Source organism: Scomber scombrus, chromosome 5, assembly GCF_963691925.1.
Source record: "Scomber scombrus chromosome 5, fScoSco1.1, whole genome shotgun sequence".
NCBI classification, from domain to species: Eukaryota; Metazoa; Chordata; class Actinopteri; order Scombriformes; family Scombridae; genus Scomber; species Scomber scombrus.
Genome location: NC_084974.1, coordinates 4,961,358 through 4,986,343, shown reverse-complemented (window position 1 = coordinate 4,986,343; position 24,986 = coordinate 4,961,358). Strand labels below are relative to the sequence as shown.

The 24,986-nt window shown below is 41.1% G+C and overlaps 1 protein-coding gene across 1 annotated transcript in view; it reads right to left on the bottom strand.

Annotated features, from left to right (window-relative positions):
* Nucleotides 1-24,986, bottom strand: part of lrrc75a (leucine rich repeat containing 75A) — a 67,146-nt gene that overhangs the window by 36,956 nt on the left and 5,204 nt on the right. Inside the window, exon 2 of the mRNA XM_062419175.1 lies at nucleotides 20,018-20,146. Coding sequence (XP_062275159.1) covers nucleotides 20,018-20,146 — 129 coding nt within the window. The remainder of the gene's footprint in view (nucleotides 1-20,017; nucleotides 20,147-24,986) is intronic.

The following is a 24,986-nucleotide window of genomic DNA, read 5'->3' as shown; positions in this document are numbered from 1 at the left end:
ATGGATCCATCGCTGTGGTACAGGACTCAGATCTTGAGGAAGAAGAGTCCATCGCTGTGGTACAGGACTCAGAACTTGAGGAAGAGGAGTCCATCGCTGTGGTACAGGACTCAGAACTTGAGGAAGAGGAGTCCATCGCTGTGGTACAGGACTCAGAACTTGAGGAAGAGGGAGCCATCGCTGTGGTACAGGACTCAGAACATGAGGAAGAGGAATCCATCGCTGTGGTACAGGATTCAGACCTAGAGGAAGAGGAGTCCCACGCCGTGGTACAGGACTCAGAACATGAGGAAGAGGAGTCCCAAGCCGTGGTACAGGACTCAGAACATGAGGAAGAGGGATCCATCGCTGTGGTACAGGACTCAGAACATGAAAAAGAGGAATCCATCGCTGTTGTACAGGACTCAGAACTTGAGGAAGGGGAGTCCCACGCCGTGGTACAGGACTCAGAACATGAGGAAGAGGGATCCATCGCCATGGTACAGGACTCAGAACATGAGAAAGAGGAATCCATCGCTGTTGTACAGGACTCAGAACTTGAGGAAGGGGAGTCCCAAGCCGTGGTACAGGACTCAGAACATGAGGAAGAGGGATCCATCGCTGTGGTACAGGACTCAGATCTTGAGGAAGAGGAGTCCCACGCCGTGGTACAGGACTCAGAACAAGAGGAAGAGGAGTCCATCGCTATGATACAGGACTCAGAACTTGAGGAAGAAGATTCTCACGCCGTGGTACAGGACTCAGAACTTGAGGAAGAGGGATCCATCGCTGTGGTACAGGACTCAGAACTTGAGGAAGAGGAGTCCATCGCTGTGGTACAGGAAATGGAACTTGAGGAAGAGGGGTCCATCGCTGTGTTACAGGACTCTAAACTTGAAGAAGAGGGGCCCATCATTGTGTCACAGGACCCAGAGCCTGTGGAAGAAGGGTCAATCATTGAGGTATGGGACTCAGAACATGTGGAAGCAGAGGCCATTATTACGTCACGAGCCCCAGAGCCTGTGGAAGGGGAGTCAATCACTGAGTTACAGGACTCAGAAGTCCTGAAAGAAGCTGATGTCAGTGAGAAGAAAGCTGCAGAGAAAAAGAAGAAGCCTTCTTTGTTGAAAAGAGCCCGTCACTTCTTGGGTTTAAAGGAGTCCCACGCCGTGGTGCAGGACTCAGATCTTGAGGAAGACGGATCCATCGCTGTGGTACAGGACTCAGAACTTGAGGAAGAGGGATCGATCGCTGTGGTAGAGGACTCAGAACTTGAGGAAGAGGAGACCATCGCTGTGGTACAGCACTCAGAACTTGAGGAAGAGGAGTCCATCGCTGTGATACCGTACTCAGAATTTGAGGAAGAGGGATCCATCGCTGTGGTACAGGAGTCAGAAGTTGAGGAAGAGGAGTCCATCACTGTGGTACAGGACTCAGAACTTGAGGAAGAGGAGTCCATCGCTGTGGTACAGGACTCAGAACTTAAGGAAGAGGGATCCATAGCTGTGGTACAGGACTCAGAACATGAGAAAGAGGAATCCATCGCTGTGGTACAGTACTCAGAACTTGAGGAAGAGGAGTCCCAAGCCGTGGTACAGGACTCAGAACATGAGGAAGAGGGATCCATCGCTGTGGTACAGGACTCAGAACATGAGAAAGAGGAATCCATCGCTGTTGTACAGGACTCAGAACTTGAGGAAGAGGAGTCCCAAGCCGTGGTACAGGACTCAGAACATGAGGAAGAGGGATCCATCGCTGTGGTACAGGACTCAGAACATGAGGAAGAGGAATCCATCGCTGTGGTACAGGACTCAGAACTTGAGGAAGAGGAGTCCCACGCCGTGGTACAGGACTCAGAACAAGAGGAAGAGGAGTCCATCGCTATGATACAGGACTCAGAACTTGAGGAAGAGGAGTCTCACGCCGTGGTACAAGACTCAGAAATTGAGGAAGAGGGATCCATCGCTGTGGTACAGGACTCAGAACTTGAGGAAGAGGAGTCCATCGCTGTGGTAAAGGAAATTGAACTTGAAGAAGAGGGGTCCATCGCTGTGTTACAGGACTCTAAACTTGAAGAAGAGGGGCCCATCATTGTGTCACAGGACCCAGAGCCTGTGGAAGAGGGGTCAATCATTGAGGTATCGGACTCAGAACATGTAGAAGCAGAGGCCATTATTACGTCACGAGTCCCAGAGCCTGTGGAAGGGGAGTCAATCACTGAGTTACAGGACTCAGAAGTCCTGAAAGAAGCTGATGTCAGTGAGATGAAAGCTGCAGAGAAAAAGAAGAAGCCTTCTTTGTTGAAAAGAGCCCGTCACTTCTTGGGTTTAAAGGAGTCCCACGCTGGGGTACAGGACTCAGAACTTGAGGAAGAGGAGTCCCATGCTGTGGTACAAAACTCAGAACTTGATGAAGAGGAGTCCATCGCCTTGGTACAGGACTCAGAACTTGAGGAAGAGGAGTCCATCGCCGTAGTACAGGACTCAGAACTTGAGGAAGATGGATCCATCGCTGTGGTACAGGACTCAGAACTTGAGGAAGAAGAGTCCATCGCTGTGGTACAGGACTCAGAACTTGAGGAGGAGGAGTCCATCGCTGTGGTACAGGACTCAGAACTTGAGGAAGAGGAGTCCATCGCTGTGGTACAGGACTCAGAACTTGAGGAAGAGGAGTCCATCGCTGTGGTACAGGACTCAGAACTTGAGGTAAAGGAGTCCATCGCCGTGGTACATGACTCAGAACTTGAGGAAGAGGAGACCATCGCCGTGGTTCAGGACTCAGAACTTGAGGAAGAGGAGTCCATCGCCGTGGTTCAGGACTCAGAACTTGAGGAAGAGGAGTCCATCGCTGTGGTACAGGACTCAGAACTTGAGGAAGAGGAGTCCATCGCTGTGGTACAGGACTCAAAACTTGAGGAAGAGGAGTCCATCGCTGTGGTACAGGACTCAGAACTTGAGGAAAAGGAGTCCATCGCCGTGGTACAGGACTCAGAACTTGAGGAAGAGGAGTCCATCGCTGTGGTACAGGACTCAGAACTTGAGGAAGAGGGATCCATCGCTGTGGTACAGGACTCAGAACTTGAGGAAGAGGAGCCTTACGCCGTGGTACAGGACTCAGAACTTGAGGAAGAGGGATCCATCGCTGTGGTACAGGACTCAGAACTTGAGGAACAGGAGTCCATCGCTGTGGTAAAGGAAATGGAACTTGAAGAAGAGGGGTCCATCGCTGTGTTACAGGACTCTAAACTTGAAGAAGAGGGGCCCATCATTGTGTCACAGGACCCAGAGCCTGTGGAAGAGGGGTCAATCATTGAGGTATCGGAATCAGAACATGTAGAAGCAGAGGCCATTATTACGTCACGAGTCCCAGAGCCTGTGGAAGGGGAGTCAATCACTGAGTTACAGGACTCAGAAGTCCTGAAAGAAGCTGATGTCAGTGAGAAGAAAGCTGCAGAGAAAAAGAAGAAGCCTTCTTTGTTGAAAAGAGCCCGTCACTTCTTGGGTTTAAAGGAGTCCCACGCTGGGGTACAGGACTCAGAACTTGAGGAAGAGGAGTCCCACGCCGTGGTACAAAACTCAGAACTTGATGAAGATGGATCCATCGCTGTGGTACAGGACTCAGAACTTGAGGAAGAAGAGTCCATCGCTGTGGTACAGGACTCAGAACTTGAAGAAGAGGGGTCCATCGCTGTGTTACAGGACTCTAAACTTGAAGAAGAGAGGTCCATCATTGTGTCAAAAGACTCAGAACCTGTTGAAGAGGAGACAATTGGCGTGTTACAGGACCCACAACTTGCGGTAGAGGAGTCCATCATTGTATTACAGGACCGATATCCTGTGGAAGTTGAGGCCATTATTACGTCACGAGTCCCAGAGCCTGTGGAAGGTGAGTCAATCACTGAGTTACAGGACTCAGAAGTCCTCAAAGAAACTCATGTCAGTGAGAACAAAGCTGCAGAGAAAAAGAAGAAACCTTCTTTGTTGAAAAAAGCCCGTCACTTCTTGGGTTTAAAGGAGTCCCACACGGTGGTACTGGACTCAGAACTTGAGGAAGAGGAGTCCATCGCTGTGGTACAGGACTCAGAACTTGAGGACGAGGGATCCATCGCTGTGGTACAGGAAATGGAACTTGAAGAAGAGGGTTCCATCTCTCTGTTACATGACTCAGAACTTGAGGAAGAGAAGTCCCACGCTGTGGAACAGGACTCGGAACTTGAGGAAGAGGAATCCATTGCTGTGGTACAGGAAATGGAACTTGAAGAAGAGGGGTCCATCGCTGTGTTACAGGACTCTAAACTTGAGGAAGAGGGATCCATCTCTGTGGTACAGGACTCAGAACTTGAGGTAGAGGAGTCCCACGCCGTGGTACAGGACTCAGAACTTGAGGAAGAGGAGTCCATCGCTGTGGTACAGGACTCAGAACTTGAGGAACAGGAGTCCATCGCTGTGGTACAGGAGTCAGAACTTGAGGAAGAGGGATCCATCGCTGTGGTACAGGAAATGGAACTTGAAGAAGAGGGGTCCATCGTTGTGTTACAGGACTCTAAACTTGAAGAAGAGGGGTCCATCATTGTGTCAAAAGACCCAGAACCTGTTGAAGAGGAGACCATTGTCGTGTTACAGGACCCACAACTTGCGGTAGAGGAGTCCATCATCGTATTACAGGACCCATATCCTGTGGAAGTTGAGTCCATCATTGTGTCAAAGGACCCAGAGCCTGTGGAAGAGGGGTCAATCATTGAGGTATGGGACTCAGAACATGTGGAAGCCGAGGCCATTATTATGTCACAAGTCCCAGATCCTGTGGAAGGGGAGTCAATCACTGAGTTACAGGACCTGAAAGAAGCTGATGTCAGTGAGAAGAAAGCTGCAGAGAAAAAGAAAAAGCCTTCTTTGTGGAAAAGAGCCCGTCACTTCTTGGGTTTAAAGGAGTCCCACGCGGTGGTGAAGGACTCAGAACTTGAGGAAGAGGGATCCATTGCTTTGGTACAGGACTCAGAACCTGAGAAAGAGGAGTCCCACGCTGTGGTACAGGACTCAGAACATGAGGAAGAGGAGTCCATCGCCGTGGTACAGGACTCAGAACTTGAGGAAGAGGGATCCATCGCTGTGGTACAGAACTCAGAACTTGAGGAAGAGGAGTCCATTGCTGTGGTACAGGACTCAGAACTTGAAGAAGGGGGATTCATCGCTGTGGTACAGGACTCAGAACTTGAGGAAAAGGAGTCCATCACTGTGGTACAGGACTCAGAACTTGAGGAACAGGAGTCCATCGCTGTGGTACAGGAAATGGAACTTGAAGAAGAGGGATCCATCGCTGTGTTACAGGACTCTAAACTTGAAGAAGAGGTGTCCATCATTGTGTCAAAAGACCCAGAACCTGTTGAAGAGGAGACAATTGGTGTGTTACAGGACCCACAACTTGAGGTAGAGGAGTCCATCATTGTATTACAGGACCCATATCCTGTGGAGGTTGAGTCCATCATTGTGTCACAGGACTCAGAGCCTGTGGAAGAGGGGTCAATCATTGAGGAATGGGACTCAGAACATGTGGAAGCAGAGGCCATTATTAGGTCACAAGTCCCAGAGCCTGTGGAAGGGGAGTCAATCACTGAGTTACAGGACTCAGAAGTCCCGAAAGAAGCTGATGTCAGTGAGAAGAAAGCTGCAGAGAAAAAGAAGAAGCCTTCTTTTTGGAAAAGAGTCCGGCACTTCTTGGGTTTAAGAAAGAGAAATAGAAGGAGAAGAGTGGAGCGAGAGTCCACAACCTTCAGTGAGACAAGAGTTGTATAAGGGCAGCTAACACAGTTTTATCCTTTTAGTCTTAGATTAAGTTAAATTACACGAGTAGTAGTATTTTTAGTTATAATAGTTGTAAAAGAAATTGTAGCTTTAAAGAAAAATGTATAAATGTAATATGGATATAAATACATATGTATACACACATACACACACACACACACACACACCTACCCACCCACCCACCCACCCACCCACACACACTCACACACACACACACACACACACACACACACACACACACACACACACACACACACACACACACACACACACACACACACACAATGAAACTGACCACCATCCACAAAGCTAATGAACAACAAGCCTACAAACTATAAGCCAAAAGATGAGATAAGATGCATCTTTGGAGAAATTCAAATTGACACAGCGGTCCAGTGGAAAAAAAGCACCTCCTTTCATCCTTTCATCATTTTCATCCTTGCGCTGCAAGGCGCAAGGATGAAAATGATGAAATATAATGATAAAAATAAAATGATAAAAATAAAATAAAATAAATCAATTAAATTAAATACTATATATTGTAAACAATTTGTGTAAATAAATCTGCAATATATAAATGTGCAATATGCAAAAATTCATGCGATTATATACACGTGTGCAGCATCTGTGTTACTTTTCAGTACTTTGAAGTAGCATTGTAGTTCCATCTGTGTCTAGTGGTTAGATTGTAGAATGTCAAATAAATACAGTAGAATTCTAGAATATGGCAACAACATTTATTAGTATTTACCCAGAACCTGTGGGATTCAAATAAATAATAAAATAAAAAAGAATAAGATAAATACATTTTCTTTTCTTATATCAAATAAATATGGCATTTTAAAATAAAGTGCATTAGAGAAAGCTTTTGATTGTGCTTTTTCAATAAAGTGCTTAGTTTTAGAAAAAGAAAAAAAAATCCCTTTTTACTTTTAAACTTAACTTAAACTTAAACCAGCTTACATCTACAGTAATAACTTCATAACTAAACATCTCAACACATATGTATCTCCCTGACAGTCGAGACCCTCAGTGTGTCCGAATGCACGTATTTGATTGGCTGATTATCGTCACATGAGCAGATAACCAAACTCAACCAAACTGGAGTCAGAGTCCCACAGCCTGTGGAAGGGGAGTCAATCACTGAGTAACAGGACTCAGAAGTCCTGGAAGAAGCTGATGTCAGTGAGAAGAAAGCTGCAGAGAAAAAGAAGAAGCCTTTATCCTTTTAGTCTTAGATTAAGTTAAATTACATTAGTAGTATTACTTTTGGTTATATTGTAAAAGAAATTGTAGTTTTAGAGAAAAATGTATGTTGGTGGTATACAGTATGAAAGAGCCCCTGTCATTTCCTCCACTATGTCCAGTTCCATTCCCACTACAGAGCAGGCTTTCCTCACCTCATTCAGTTTATTTGCACCACAGCTCCTGATGCCACCTCCTCAGCACACTGTGGCAAAGAAGATGACACTGACCACCACAGACTGGCCATTTCTTGGATTTTTACGAGATTTGCGTCTAATATTTCTCAACAAATTACACTATTCACACATTTAACTGCTAAACTTCACACTATGATTACTGTACTCTGAATGTTGCTGTGAAATCAATGGAGTGTGGCCGTCAGGGGTGGAGCATTGAACAATAGTTTGGTAACAAATCAGTATCTACAGATAATTTAATTAAAAACATAAATTTTAGGTTATATTAAATATATATAAGTTCAAGCTGGAACTGTATTTTATTGCCCCTAGTAATGTTAAGTTACTGTGCTCTAGGTTTAATACACAATACACACTATAGCTTTATATTATACACAGATGATATAAATAATAAGCTGTACTCTAATAGTAAATACATGTTCTTTTCATTAAAATAAGGGCTGGATTACCAGTATAACGTGTTTTTTTGTTTAGTTTTTTTTGTCAGTAGCGCAATCGCTTTCCTCTGCCTTAAAATAGCAATTACCCAATAATTATTTGTTACACACCCCTCACTTCCAACAACAGACTGACAGTGTGTCCATTATACTTTAATGTATTAACGTGTCACATTCAGGCATTACTTGATTTATCTTTTTCTTTCTTTTTGAACTAAAACAAGTTCCTTTTAGCCATGCACTTATGACCACTAGGCCTGTCACAAAAAAGTTAGTTTTCGACTTATCATACAATAACGTAATCATAGACATCATCATGTCTATATATGGACTTATCGTATGATACATGGACATGAACCTTGATCATTTTTTTGACCTCAATATTGCCACACTTCACATTAGCAGCTAAGAGGCTATTCATGTCACATTGGCTAAACAAGTAGTGTCCTCCATTCCTCACTGTGCCAACCTGAGTGGAGACTGCAGAAGGGTAAATAACTCTGTCCCCAACCATAATGGCAGTCTGTGTTTTTACAGAAGTGTAGCGCCTACTCTCCAATCCCACCCCCTTGTCCCCCTTGCATTATTATGCTATTATTAGGGCCCCAGTACTGACCAGTGTGAGGCCCTATTGTATCTGTAAGGATTATTATTCTCTTTCTACGAGTTCAATGGCCTTTTTGCCCCCTTAAACATGCCCCAAAAGTCACCAAATTTTGCACGCAAGCCAGACCCGGCGAAAAATTTGATATTTAATGGTTTGCATTAATGGAAGTGGCAAAATGGCTCAATAGCGCCCACCTAACGGGATATAATCCGACCAACTTCAAATTCACTCAAAAACATCTTGAGACCTTGGAGATGAAAAGTTATCAAAAACGTTTCAGTTTGGGCGTTCGCCAAAAACAGGAAATCCTTACAACTCCTAAAGACATCGTCCGATCTACACCAAATTAATCACGCATGTAGATGGTCCCGCCCTGAACACATCTATGCATCAATGCTATGTCATATACACAGCGCCACCTACTGGACACAGGAAGTCAGCCTCATATGACAAACATTATCCGATTTATATGAAATTTACAGAGCGTGTTCTCTACATCATACACTACAACATGACATATAATTGGTGGGTGATCTCTAGCACCACATCGTGGACACAGGCAATGTGAGTTAGCCCCATCACACATTGTTCAATAAAAGCCTGGGTGCCAAGAAGTCTACGTGCCCGATGTGTCTGCCCTGCGACTGCGGCATGCACCGACCAGCACGTACGGCACTTCACGCTGTTTTGGGGCGGTGCATGGGGGGGCGAGGGCCCGTTCATCGCTGCTTGCAGCTTTAATATTATCATTATATCAGTGGTATTAAATGATCTTCAAATGACAATTATATTGTTTACCATGATTATTTCTGAAACAATATATTGTCCAACAAAAGCAGTTATGGTGACAGGCCTAGTGAACACAGGTTCTTATTCTGATGCAATGTCATGAATCCTGTAAACTCTTTTTGCTGTTTCAAAATTCTAGTTTTTGCCATTTTCACATTGTATATGACGTGGTTCCTTTAAGGGTTGAGAAGGTCCTGTCACTCGTGCTCTGATGAAAACCTTTTAGGGACCATTGCATAAACTCAAATATGCACAGATGTCAAGATGAGAACACATTGTCCTAGTTGCTGACAAGCCAACATTTTGTACATACTAGGTTTTATTAGACACAGGTATTACATTTCTCTTCATGCTCACATTATTGGAATGTCTACTTTGCACCAGGAAACCAACCAACCAAGAGATATTTTCTTTTTTAGACATTTTTAGCTTCCATCCCCTGCAGTTCTTGTTTATTTGTGCAGTCATAGTTGAAATATATTGATTTTTTTTGTCCCGACACTCTTGGTAATGTACAGTAAGAGTGGTCTCATCATGTCAATAAAGCTGCAGGAATTGAATTGTGCTGAAATGAATGCGACGGAGAGCTTGGGGTGATGAGAGCAGCAGCAGCAGCATCTGGCTGGAGCATTGTGGCTTCATTGTAGTCTTCTCTACATTTTACTGCATCAATCTCTCTTTAACTAACCCTAACCCTAACCCTAACCCTTTCTCTATTTTTAACTTACTCCGTTTGCTTTTCTTCTTTCTTTCTGTCTCTTTCTCTTTCTTATGTCCTTTTCCTGTCCTTCTCTCCCTCTCATTACATTATTTATACAAAACACATCTATGAATCTTTCCACTCTCTGGAGAACTGACAACCCCTTTCTTTCTCTCTCTCTCTCTCTCTCTCTCTCTCCGATTTCCCTCTGCCTCCATCTCTCTCTCTCTTCTTTATCTGTCTCCTTCATCTCTATTCCCTCCCCTCAGGCTACCCTGCTGATAAAGTTAGCTTATACAGGACAAATGGAACCATTACTTTAGCCTTATTTTTCACTGCATGCCCTGCGTGCTCTGGTAAATTACTGCTAAACTGTCCCTCCATTCTGCAGATAAATTGTTTGGATAATTCAATCTCTTTTCAGCAGTCAGGTTGTGCAGGTGGAAGATGTGCAGGCTGTTGGCTGTTTTTACAGCATCTGAGGAGGGAATAATTTTGCTGTATAGGTCCACAGCTACCACTGAGGACAGAGAGGTTGTGTCCCTATATTGTGTTATATTGTGTTTTAAAGACACAGCTATACTACTTACATTCACTCAAGGTGTTTTTGTTTTTTTAAATAAAAGCCTAATTCAGTATTTTTTAATTCAAAACCTATAGAACAGAAAAATGAAATAAATTCAAAATTGTATTTTTGGTTATATAGAAAATGTCCTGGAACAGTGTTTAGACCTAATGTATGGAAATGATGTCTAAACAAGAGGACAAACATAATAGAAGCGAAGCCTAACCATAGTATTTGAAAAGTGAAAAACGTAACAATAAAGATAGATAGAGTTGACCGAAAAGCTCAACTTAGCTAGAACCGTTAGCTAGGCTTACTCTAGACGAGAACACGTGTAAGAATAATAATCATGTACTCACTATAGATAACAACAGCAGTAGCCTAAAAAAATATTTCACTTTTAATTTATGCAACCAAAGACATACATTATCAGTCACACTCATAACTGCCGTAAACTGTGCAGGTTTACCAAAATAAGCTAACAGCTAGCAACAAACTAAAGAAGCGCAGTTAGCATAATACTTTGGTACACTAACGTGTTTGGAACATAATGAGGATATGAACAGTGCGAAGAGGTAAATTGTGCTGCAAGAAACGTTTGAGAAGGTTCTATGGACAATTTCATACAAAGTTTTTCGTGAAACGGAGTCACCAATATAAGTAACTATTGCTGCCTTAGCACAAAGCTACAACACTTTCACTTGCGGTGAATGTTTGCTAATTAATAGGTTTTTGGTTGCATATTCCTTGAAGGATGGGTTTCAGTGTGTTGTGCCCTCATGTGAGTGATTAACTCTTAGATATTACGGTATTATTAAATGCATCTTCAGATTATGGCTACTGTTGAATTTCCTCCGAATTTTTCTCCCTTTATTTTGTTTGTGAAATTAAGTCACTGTAGAGATTTTATGAGCACAGCTTGACGTAAAAATTTAAAAAACGCATGACTAAAATTGGATCAAGTCTAATACATAATACTATGTATAAATCTCTACAACTATACCAGATTGCCTGAGACTGAATAAAATTGACACAGCTGTCAGCACTCATGAATCTTCCAGCCTGATCGTAGTGACTCACAAGTCAAACAAGATTTAAAACAGAAGCAGCAATAATTTTCCTTAATTCAGTCAGAAATGCAAAGACATTTTTATCATTTTCCAGTTAATGTCATAAATACTCTTTCTATTCTGAAATAAAGCTGTAAAATATGGGGAAACACTGAATCCTAGTATTTTTGTTTACATTTATAGTGCATGAAAATGGACAAATTACAAGCTTCAAACAAAAACCAACTTTTTGTACCAATATTTTTTTTTTTAAAACACACATGGTTTGAATCCTTCTTTCCACTCTCCTGTCTTTCATGCTGTAGGTGCCATGTATTATCCTTTGGCCAATATTTCACTTCATTTAGCACTTTGAGAATGACAGCACAGCCTCTGATAGTTGAGTGTGAAAGATAAAAGACCCCCATCACAGACAGACACAGTGATGGAGAGGCTGAAGCAGTGTATGTGTGTGTGTTAATGCTGTGTGTGTGTGTGTGTGTGTGTGTGTGTGTGTGTGTGTATGTGTTTGTGTATGTGTGTGTGTGTGTGTGTGTGTGTGTGTGTGTGTGTGTGTGTGTGTGTGTGTGTGTGTGTGTGTGTGTGTGTGTGTGTGTGTGACCCCCGTGGTGTTTGACAGCGAAGCAGCGGTGACTTATGAGTCATCAATAACTTTCTTGTGAGTATTCCTCATTAAAAACACACACTCAACTGCTAAGATCTCTTTTCATACTAACCGTTGCCTACGGTTCAGTTTGAATCAAGTTCAATTTATATTGCATTTCATCACCTATTTAGCCAAAGCCTTCAAATCTTCCCCAGTAAATAGCATCTCTCTGCTGGAATAGAAATCTCACTGGGTCTTTTTCAGCTATTCAACTGGAATGCCACTACGAGCTCAGAGTATGACAAAGAATAAGACAGAAAGGGGAAAAAGAGACACTTACCAGGCATAAAACTGACCTCTATTACTAATAAAATCATCTTCTGTGTTAAGAGGTTAGCTTTGGTTGTTACATGTGTCTAGTCTACTCAACATGTCTGGGCTATGGCGGCTACAGAGATACCAAACGGGGAAATGCAAAAACTGAGATTGATCAGTTCAGGCTGCTTGTATTTTCTCCATAAACTGTATGATATACAGTACCAGTCAAAAGTTTGGACACACTTTCTCATTAATGTGAATGGGAAAGTGTGTCCAAGCTTTTGACTGGTACTGTATATAGTGAGCACACTTATTCACTTTAAAGATTGACTTATTTCTTAAGAGAAGTTGAGGATCCTTGAGAGAAGTGTACCTTAATATCTGATTAAGTGCTATGAATCATACAGTACATTTTACAAGCAGGCTTACTTTACCCTCAGAAATACACTTGTTCAATACATTTTAACATCTGCTTTACATTTTCTCATAATTTGTGAAGGAGCTCTGTCCAATGTTCAGGAATATATGCCAAACTACAGGTAAGTTTTTTTCAATATAATCTCCAGAACCCATTTGTTATGATTAAATGGAAAGTGATATGTTGAAAATGGAGGCACGGCTGATTATAAGATGAGATAATGAGTTGAGAGATAATTGTCATGTGAACAGCTTGGAAATAACTGTACGTTGTGGGAGGACATATGAATGAGTGGGTGGATATTTATTACTGGCACATGCATCCTTCAGTGTTATACATGACTAATGTAGCACTGGCTTGCTGAAAAATTAAATTTTATGCAATAATTTAGCCAACAGCCATTAAAGAGTGTCATATCCACGACTGCATTTTTCATCACTGGAGAGGTCTGTGATGGCGACACATCACTGAGCATGCTTGTTTATGTGGTTTCCAACACTTGTTCTGAAATTATAATGGTCATTTTAATTTGCTGGCATTTTAATTTTCAGTTTATCAGTTTATTGGCTAACCAAGCTGAGGTGTGTGTCTTCAAATGCTCTGTTTTCTACAACTAATCGCCCAAAACCCAAATAGTTTCAATTTACCACGGTATAAAACTGAGAAAAAAAGCAAATCCTCATATTGGTTTCCCTTCAAAATAACTAGTCAATTAATAATAATCATTTTCTGTTGGTCCACTAACTGATTGAGTTGAGTTTGACACCTGAAGGCTGTTTTCACATTCTGCTGCTGAGAGTGGAAAGTTCATCTGTGCACTGTGAGTTAAAGGCATGTACCTACAAGCATGATTTGTGACATCACAACTAATCTTGAGCCAATCCTGGTCCAGTATGCAATTTACACAAGTGTGATGTAGAAATGTGAAGGCTCCAGTCCAAAAACACTGAGAATAGACTTTACAGTGCAGTAGGAGCCATCTTGTGTCCAGCTGTTAAACTTTAAATTTGTAATCATGAAAAATGTAAAAAAAAAAAAAAAAAAAAAAAAAAAAACACCTTCAGATTCTTATGCATTTTCTTTCTGTATGTTTGAATTAAGGCAGCTAATTTTTTTATGTTTGACAAAATAAAGAAATGGATCGAGTAAATAATATAATAGATGATGCTTATATTTCAAATCAAACATCATATCATTCTGATTGGCTTGTATTTGATATGAAATACCCAGCCAGTATCAGCCAGGTCAAACACAGAAACACACACACAGACACAAATACTGTGTTTTGAGTCACGTGAAGCCGATTGTTGGATTCATACCAAAAGAAACGTGGCGACGCGGGCAAGTGGAATGACGCATAAGATAAGTGAGAAAGAGAGGAACAAAGGTACGTGGGGGAGAGAGAAAAAGTGGATGAAAAGGTAAGAGCAAAGAATTGAGTGCTGTGGAGAGAAGAAGAGAAATGACAGAGAAGACACAAAGAGAGGTTCACCGCAGCTGCAGTGACAAAGCATCAAAGCTTTCAGCTGCTGTAAGCATAGATACACAAGCCATCCTGCTTAGCCGGAGTCACACAGCAATGAATACACCTTTCACACTTGGTATGCAGGCAGTTGTGCTGCTATGTCTCTGTGTGAATGTAAAAGAGTGTGAGAATAAAAGTGGAGTATGAGAGCGAAAGTTAGATTTCTGTATATGAGCATGTCTGTATTTGTGTGTGTGTGTGTGTGTGTGTGTGTGTGTGTGTCTGTTTAGTGCAGAAGTACACTACTCCAGTGACACCTCACTTGTAATGCGTATAAATTGGGGCTGCAACTAACAACTTTTTTCCATTATCATCATCAAATATGATGTCTTAAAGAGACTTTCACTATAATGTAAGACAAGAAAAGGCTAAAAAGGTATTTCTAGTACTTCCTGTGTAATGTAAGGGTTTCAAGAATTTAAGAGTTAAATTCTAACTTCCTGTTCTCACTTTAATTTAATAGAAAATGTTAGATATAATAATAGAAACGCTATTTTCTGACTGCTCTCCTACAGCTGCACCAAGGCTGTGTTAACTGTTAGGATGCTGCTAGTTCATATTACTTTTCAGTCACAGGAAGGCTTTTATTGTTATTAAGGTTAGCTGCTATTGTATGGAAGTATATTTCCCCCAGGAAAAATAAATTAAAAGAAAATTAGAAAACAATAGATATGGTACAATTGTTGCATGTCATATCTTATTCTCTCTCCTTTCCTGCATGTATTGTCTGCATCTCTACGGTTACTATCTAAATAAAGACAAAGTTCTAAAAACAAGTGAAAATCTGAGTCAAAATAGTGAGATAGGAATTCAAAAATTTAACTTAACTAACTTCTTTTTTTGCTTAATTTCCTGTTTATTAAAAAACAGGTCTGCACAATGACAGGGAGGAATGATAAAAGAAGAAACAGCCACAGTAAGCTGGTTAGATAAAGAGCTGCAGGCAACAGCGGGCTCAGCTAACCTCTTACACATCGTCAAGGTAAACAACACCTTTTCCAGTGTTGTCCTGTTGTAAACAAGGTGGCATTTGAGGAAAGGTATAAAAAAAAAATCAGCTGTTCATGTGAGTTAACTGAAGTCAGACTTTTCATGTAACTCCAGCTTCTCTCAGCTCTCTTTAAAGAAATACCTTCTTGGTCTTTATTGTGTGTGTGTGTGTTTGAGTGAGATCCTGTCTACAGCGCACTAGATTTAATACTAATATATTGATTTTTAATTACTCTGTATTGTCCTTTTTAATCTGTTTTGTCCTTATGTGATAGGATGGATATGATGCAGTTTTGATTGATTTCATATTTGCTGTAGAATCAATCAATACCACCTGGGCGATGTATGGGAGGACTTATCCTGGATTGACTGTAATCTAATTAGTCACAAGTGTGTAGGAGAGTGTTTTATAATTCATAGTAGTAGCATTAACCAGAGTTTATGTATGGTGCATGTATAACACTTTAATCTGAATAAAATCACTGCAGATTTGGGCCTAAAAATAACCACAATTACAGCTGTATAAAACAACACAGTGCCTGTAAAAAGAAAACAACATCCTTAAAATATGTTGCTGAGGCACAAATGCAGTGTTATCAGCTGCCTGAAGGCATAGTATGTCATGTGTGTTGGGTGCGAAAAGTCCCTCAGAATACTCTTTGTGTTTTTATGGCACTGCTTGATGGACATTTCCTCTGTGGAGAGAATCAGTGAGTCTGGGACATCCTCACAAGTTTCTGCATGGTCCTGCAGTCTTTTGGGGCTGAAGCCATAAAAAGAATTGAGGAATGCAAGGTCTAAAGATGAACGCAAATTATAGCTGCAATGTTCAATATTTTTTACATTGACCAAATGACTGTGTTTAATCTGAAAGGGGTCGCTTGAAGTGACAAACCCACAGCACATGACCCTGCTGTTCCCCTCTTTTCTACGGTGCGTTCTAGTGTCTTTCAGCTCATTGTTTTTGTTTAACAACCAAAAATTCTCACTGCTCTCATCAGTGCTGTTTTCAGAAGCAGCAGGCAGCTATTTTCAGCAAAAAAACTAAAAGAAAAAACTAGTCAATAGGTTGATAAATATGCTTTCGTCCCATGGAATTCTCATTGGTTGGACAATTGTTGGTGTTACACATGGACCCACCCTGGGTGCCTGTAAGGATAGTTAGATCATTTTGTATTTTCTGTTACTTAATGTCTGTGAATGAGATGGATTTTGAGGTTCTCACCATATGATTAGAATACGGTGTAATAGAAAGTCTTCATGTAGACTTAATGTACTGTATGTAAGTCCTATAAAATGGTTTATGATGTGAGTGTGGTCTTCACGCTATATAAGGTTCTGTCCTGATATTATATGAAAAGTAACATCTTTCTCCCGACACCGTCCAATAAACTGCACCACTAAAACATCAATCGGCCATCATGTGTGTATTTTCAACTTTTCCTCCCAGTCTCCAGAATTCCTTCCTATCAGTGCCCTGTCCAGGGGTTCCAACCCCCAAAAGTTTAGTGAAAAGATAGGGCTGTTTGTTTGTGGGAGCAGATAACTAGTAAGTGATGGTAATGCACTTTAATTCTGGTTGCCACTTGTCATAAAACTGAAAAAAGAAGAAGAAAAAGCTAGATCTATCAATCGTATTGTATGTCTGCTGATGACATAATGTGCCTTACACTATGTCATTAGTGTAATTACTCATTGGCTCTGAGGGCTAACTTTGCTTGTTTTTTTCCCTATCGACCTACAGACTGGTTGAAGAGTAGGTATGATTTAAGTCAACCAACATTTTCTTTGGTACTACTGCCCTAAAATACACCCACTGTATACTACCTGCACAGCACCAAAAAGAGTTAAAAGAAGACTGAATATCAGATATAAGCTCCTTTCACTGCACGGCAACCCTGAATTTATCCAGACATTACCCAGAGGAGCGAGTGGGTGTGTTGATGAAGTTTCTGTCATGCAACTGCCAGAAGAATACAAACATCCAACGGTGAAAAAGAATGATCATTTACATGCAGACACCGACGGAAATGTATACCTGGAGACACAACAAGATTCAAGACCTTCTGTTGGTGAGGCCCAACGCCAAAACTATCTAACAAATTCAAGGAACCGCCTGAGACTCGTTGTTTATGAACCGAATATGTGACCACACACACGTTTTGCATCACGTCTTGTCTCCTGCTTGTTCTACCCAGGCACCACCCTTCACCTAAACCAGAGTATTTCCTGTAGGTGAGAACACATCTGGCACAGACAATCTCCGGACCTGATTCTCTGGACATTTTCCGAAATTCATATGAAAAAACGTCTTTTTATTCATCACGTGGATATAAAAATTTGTAATAGATTAGTTGTCACATAACAGTGATTGTTACATGGAATTGAGTTTATTCATACCTTCATTGTCTGAAGGAAAGGACGGATAAAGCATAATGAGGGAAATAACACCTCTTCCTTCCTCCTTCTGTACTTTCTCTCTCTTGTTGATTTTCTCTCCTCACATAACAACACCCCCTCTGGTGTGTCTTTCATTCGTTCCCCAGCACTTCTCAGCCTCTCTGTGTCCACTTATCATGAACTGTACACAAACCCTTCCACTTTCCTCTGCAGCTTCAGCATGTGTGAAGAGAATCTCAGAATGTGGCTTTTACATCGATAAGTATTTCATAGCCTCCACAACGCAAACTGGGACTTATATCCTTCATTTATCCTTGTACATAGTTTCCTCTTTCATATAATGGGAGTTGTACCATATGCAGATATGTAATAATTACACTGATGAGCCCTACATCTCCAGCATCCTGTTTTCACAGGAAATATACACAATTACTGAACTGACATGGCGTTTATTGAGGTCTTCATAAGGTCAAGGTGAAAATCTAGCAGACACACATTATTCAGATGGACTCAGATTACCCTTGAATGTTGCTCGCTATGTCTCTCACATTTCTTGACCTTGAACAAAACTAATACAAAAGACACTTACATACACTTTATAAAGACAGTGTGTTAATCTGCTCTATCATAACCTGTTGTCTAAACGTCAGAATGTCCCGCTAATACCGACAGTAGACTAATATGGTGTTATTTCCAAGGCCAAGGAGCACATTGTCAACCAATGTTAAATTATGTTGTGGGGTTACAGGTACGCCTAGGTATTGGTACTCAATACCTTTAAGGTATCGACCTTTAAGGTATCGACTGAAATAATAATGGATACCAAGTAGTATCAAAACAGCTCCCATCAAACGTCAATTTAATGCAACATGTGATTGGCCCAATGCCACAGCAGCTACAACCCGTCTGTGGTGGTGAAGTCGTGGTGAATTTTAGTTAGCGCGACTACATGTTAAATCTGTAGAATCAGTGGTGTAGGGAAGTGCATGGATGTGGGAATATGTTGTGTGCGAGAAAATAACAACCAAATGAAGCAAACAAAGAATAAGGGATCTGCTGCTGGTAGAGAGAGAGAGAGGGAATGAGCAGGCCAGCTTGTATAAAAGGTGGCCCAGCCCACAGCCCAGGTGAACTGCTTCAGCCTGATGACCTTGGCTCTGCTTGATTACTTTCTGGAAGGAGGAGTAAACAGGACAAGCAGACCAACCAGGCAGAGCAATAACAAAGGTGGTCATCACAGTATCACTTTAAGGGTACATGGATTGGTACTGGTATTGTCATTTTTAAAACCCTAATCAGGTTATGTTAGAAAAAGACCCATTCAGGACAGCCACTGTGTTTATTGCATTTGGGTAAATTTAACCTCAAGCAAGCCTAGCCAAGCATGTTGCCTGAGATAGCATTACGTTTTCCAACATCATCAGTTTATCCTCATAAAAGCCTCTTTTGAAAAAAGTGAATTTCCAAACAGTAAGGCATAAATCTAACCTAAGGTACTTGTTTAAGGATGTTTCTCTACAGTAAGCTAGCAGAAATAACAGTCAGATCTATATTTATCCTTTACTGCATACTATAATGCTAGTGCTAACTAGGTCTACCCTGCCAAAGCTACAGCTAATAAAATGTGCCTGAGACAGTTCATTTCTTCACCAAGTTTGTCATTGCAGCAAGGAATAAGCCCATTGTCAAAAATTAAAATATTCATTCTTTTTAAACTGTGTATGTGCCAGTGCCATGCAACACAAAACTCGACTGACGTAGCAACAATATTTAAGCAGGTCTGAGCTTAGCGAACAGTCAGTAAGCTTTTCATGTCAATAACATACTATCACTTTTATTTTGGAACTGAAGTGTAATCAGAAGGTTGAGAAATTATATAATAACTGTTTGTCAGATCTACATGACCTTTTACAGTAAATACATTGAAATGGGTTTAATATTAGCTAAGACTAAGCTTGCACTGGGGCAATAGCATTTCAGCAGAATACATCTCTGCAATTACACATCTTCATTCCTATCTTCATCTCCATCACTCCTCCTTTCCTCCCTGCATTTTTCATCCCGTATGGCTGCTGTCACGCTCTCTCTCTCTCTCAATGACACACTGGACTACATGAATGAACAGACACAAGGCGCTGCAGTACCCTCAAGGACACACACAGCCACACAACCACTTAGAGCACTTCCGTAACCTAATAGTGTCAGACAAAATGAGTCAAGAGATGATTTGATAGCAGCATCGCAATGAATCATATCAGCCTGTGCGTGTGTGTGTGTGTGTGTGTGTGTGCGTGCATAAGTGTGTTTCCTGTAATCGGCAATATTTAGGAAGTATTCTTCACATTAGGTGATTTTTACTGTGTATGTATGTGTGGGTTAGTGTATCATACCGTCTTGGGGCAGTGGACATATCGGGCCAGGCTGATAATCAGGTCATGCGTGATGGGGTCAACCAGGTTTCTGAAGCTGGCGTAGCGGTACAGTACGTCATCCAGAGATGTTGACTCCATGCCCAGGTCCTACACACACACACACACACAGATTAAATAAAACCATCATAACCTCACTTACCAACTGTACATACGGCACTTATATAGGCAGTGCTCATGTAGAAAAAGTAAAGCAATCTATTTATACACCACATTTCACACACATGAGAAAACTCATTGTGCTTTACATAAATATGGAAATGAAAGAAAATGAAGACCCATTCACAACCATGCAGTGACATAAAACACTGATGACATAATGTATATAAACTATTCAGTGACTATAGTACAACTCATTTTTGATCACATACATATTTTATACTATATTTGTGCATTTATACAAACATAAAAGGTACAAATTCATTCATGCACACAAACACACACACAACCATACATTCACACAAAAATGTAATGCAAACTAAATTTCAAAAGGCTTTTACATTTGCCGCGCTGCTTTGTAAACTCACTGACCCCCTTAAGCATTAAATTAAAGCCTGTTGCCTTGCTTCCCACTTTCTGACTGTCTGCTTACTCGTGAGGGAAAATGAAAATTTGACACATCTCAAGCTCCATCAAAGCCGATGAAGCATAAACCTGTTGACAGAGCTTCATGCATGAACAGAGGCCTTGTAAAATCTTAAAAAGTCAGCTTTAATGACAACTGAGGGGGAACGAATACACAGAGTGGATTAGACCAGAGCAGTTAAAGGTATTGTGAAGTGTGTACCAAAGCTACTGTCATCACCTCTAATACTAATGCAAAGGACAGTGCTGGCTGCACATATACAGCCTTGCAGGATTTGTTTGGGTTTAAATGTCTAAGGATATTAACAATTTAGATTATCTACCATGATCCCTTATAGGCATCCAAAAATGTACTCTGTTTTGGAGAAAGATTCAACATCTAAAGCCTTTCTAGTAGTGGGACACAGAATGTAGAGTTTGTCCTGAGTGTGGAAGTAAAGGAAAGGTCATGGGCTCACTTGGTAACATGAATGTGCTTATTTCATGGGAATGTGCCAATTGGATTATGGGAGATCTTGACATTATGTCCAAGGCCATGCAGTGTCCAAAATAGAAAAGGGCTCATCCTCTGGGGACATGAATGGAATCAGTAAAAGTATGGGCATTCTGCAACAACTGGGCTTAATGATGGTGGTCAATCTGTCCACCAATTTGGTCCAAGCTTATCTTGAAAGGATTGCCACAAACTTTGGGACAGATATTCATGGTTCCCAGAAGATTCATTATTTTATCTTTGGTAATATCTGCCAATATTATTGGTTAATGACCAAATACGTCCAAGACTAAAGACATTCCCATCAACCTCAGCTGTACTTACCATCTAGCTGTACTGTGTTTAGTGCTAATTAGCAATGTTAGCATGCTACAGTAACAAAAACTAACATGGTCACCATGGAAAACTTTACTGCTGGATATATAATCAATCATTGTGTTTGTTTACAATAATTTCTGAGTCGAAAACCCCTACATCACATTTAATTTAATTGCATGGAGTAAACAGGGGCAAAGAACAAGTGAAGAGAAATTGGTTCTTGTTGTGTATCGGGATCCTGGTAACAACAAAAGTGGAGAAGGTTTTGGGGTTTTTCAGGTTGGGAGCTGCACTCCCAAGACTTTTCTTGTTTTTACATTTTTTTTCATGTTTCCATCTGCAAAGAGCAAACATGCTGAAAGACAGCTCAGGACCCAGCGTCTGAAAGGGGAGGAGATCCAGGACAAGCCAACTGTTTGTGTCAGTAAGTTATTAAAGGAACAACTTAATTGAGATTGTTAGTGTTGCGTTAGCTAGAATATCGTTACGTCAGATAGGTCGGACCACTGTGTTTAACAATATATGTTCAGTTACAGAAATAAGCAAGTTTGTCGATATCATAGTTTTGCAATTTAAATCAACCGCCAGTTGTCAACCCAGAAGTGACAGTTCTTGTTATTGCAACGTCACAGTGACTCACTTTATACCTGCTAAACATTGGCATGTTAGCATTGTCATTGTGAGCATGTTAACATGCTACGGTTAGCATTTAGCACACAGCACTGCTGCGCCTGAATACAGCCTCACAGAGCTGCTAGCATGTCTTGTTACTTCAATGCATTTAGGTTAAAAGTATTGTAAATTCAATCACTTTTAATAAAATAATCCTGACTGACAGAAACTGTAAACAGAAGATCTGACTTTTTGGAAGGGGAATTTAGTTTCTCAGTTGTCATGGAGATTGTCAAATCGAGCACTGTCATCTGTTGAAGAAGGCCATGAGATGTGGTTGAGAGATTTGGAAACAAGTATGTCAGACGTTTTGTTGGGATGTTTTTTGTTTGTTGTTCTTACTGATAGCTTATGTTCCCAATATCAGGAATGGACACTTGAGCTAAATTTGCAAACCTTGTATAATAATCTATGCTGTCTTATTTTGTTCACACCCTGTATTTGTTTCTCCTCAGGGGGACTATTGAGTTTATGACCAACCCTTGGATTAACACGAACACATATGTAGCCAGCTGTATACATCCTATATGACAGGATGTTAATGAGACGATACGTACTGTCTACTCCAGCACAACACTCTATTCACAATATGTAATGGCTCTGCTTTTCTATCAGCACTGCTATTTCAGCTGTTAATGCCTTGTGCACGCTCATATATTTCTGTGTGTTATGGGTTTGTTTAAGCGGACAGTTCATAGCTTGTTAATTGGCAACAGGGCTGACTATGATCGGGAAACTGAGAGACAGAGAGAAAGAGAGAGAGAGAGAGATGGTCTCCTACCGACAAGGTATGACTCACTGAGGTTTCCATGCTGCCTATTGTTCTGCGTAGGAGGGGCAGTAAATGATGACGGGAGCTTTGACTGAACGACAGACACACACACACACACACACACACACACACACACACACACACACACACACACACACAAACAGTCATTAATCAGCTGCTGCACTTTCAGATGAGAGCGACGTTAATGGAAATGTAACAGACGAGTGAATCCTATGATTAGTGCATCAACAGGTATGTGTTGTGATTTGTCTCGGTGGCGACCAGGATACACAGACTCGCAGAGTTTCCAGTTGAGATCACACAGTCACATGTGGTGTAATGTAGATGCATCTTAAATGTGTCTCAAATGAATCCTGTATGTGTATGTGTGTGGACCGGCATGTCTACCTGGCAGAAGAGACAATAGCATGAAAATAATTGGCCTGTTTGCCTTTTTAGCCTTTACACAATGTTTGGATAAGGGATAATGAATGCAGACTTATGACTAGTCTGCAGTGTGTCTAACTACTCCATCTCCAGTCGACTTTATTCTGTAGAACTAGCTGAATTTATACTCTTATTGACCCCTGTCAATGCCAAAAATAAGTTTGCTTGTTAATAGCTTGAGTGTAGAGTTAAAGAAGTTTGGGAAACTCTATTGACTGTATATAAAGAGGGATGTGGTTCTAATAGGGCAGGTATTATAAGTAACATTACATTTACTGAAATATTACCACAATAGTCCCACAGAATTGCCAGGGAGAGCAGTATGTTAGCCAACTGTCAATCAAAGCTGTCAATCTAAACCCACACAGCAGATATCAAAGCTCACATAAATCTTCAAATCTTATTTATGCAGCAATAATTTCCAAAATGGCCACAGGCACACTTATTAGAGGGCCTGGATTTAGATATTGAGACCAAAATGATTTATTGAAAAAATGGTCAACTCACTATTTCTAGCGAGAAGTTTTTTTGTTTTAATGGGAGTTAGTTGGAACAGATTTTTATGTCTTGAAAATGATTACACCGGTGGCTATAATTTGAAGAAATACAGATCATTTCTGTGTGAGTTTGTGTGAGACGATGAGTCAGAGGAGCACAGATTGTGTCCTCCTTCATAGTGTGATAAGGATTTGAGGCGTTATGCAAATAGCTCGACCCTGAATATGAATTAATCTTCAGCTCGCTCTAATCTGAACCCAAACACCAAAAGGTTTATGAATCAACAATTAGCATATTCAAAGCGTCACATGACATTGCTGAGGGAGTGTGTGTGTGTGTGTTTGGTGATCAGGTCTGCAGTGGAAAAATATAAAAACAATAGACAAAAGTACATAAATGCTATCCACCCTCCTGAAGAGCCATACATTATTAACAGTGGTCCTTCATGAAATATACATGACAAGGGAAAAATAGAAATAAAAATGCAGAGCCTACTTCCTTGAACTCTGAGAGGGTAGTGTGTTGAGTGCGTACACACACACACACATACATCAACCATTTATGCCATGAGGAAAAACAGTGTGGGCTTTTCTTTCATTAGGAAGCACCACCCACGCTAATTAGAGACGGTCAACATCAAAGCGCTGGTCTGAGACCAGATGAACAAAGATGGAGCTGGAGACGGGCAGGGCAAACATGACAGCTCAAGTGCAGGCTCTTTGGTAAATAAGAGGAAATGGCAACCTGGGGCTGGAGCACCCATATATGAAGCACACAATGACCTTTTATTAAGGACTACATACTGACTAGACTTTGTGGTCCATCTCTGACATGATTAGATTACTAATGAACAATTATTATTATTATTATCTTTATATGAAGGTCTGAGTGTAGGAAATTTGTCCAGTTTGTTCGGCCTCTCTTCAGCTTGAAGTAGGGTGGAGCCGTGCCGGGTCACCAAACTATCCACAAATCATGAATAAATTAGGACAGATGAATATCACATGGCAATCTATCAATTCTTTTGAATGTTCCTTCCTCACCTAGCACGTGTTTGGTTTCTGTGACACATGTGCAACAGTGTCTCGCACCTTAGCTGTGCCGTTAGCACTGGGTCCCTACACTGACATGACATCCCACCCAAA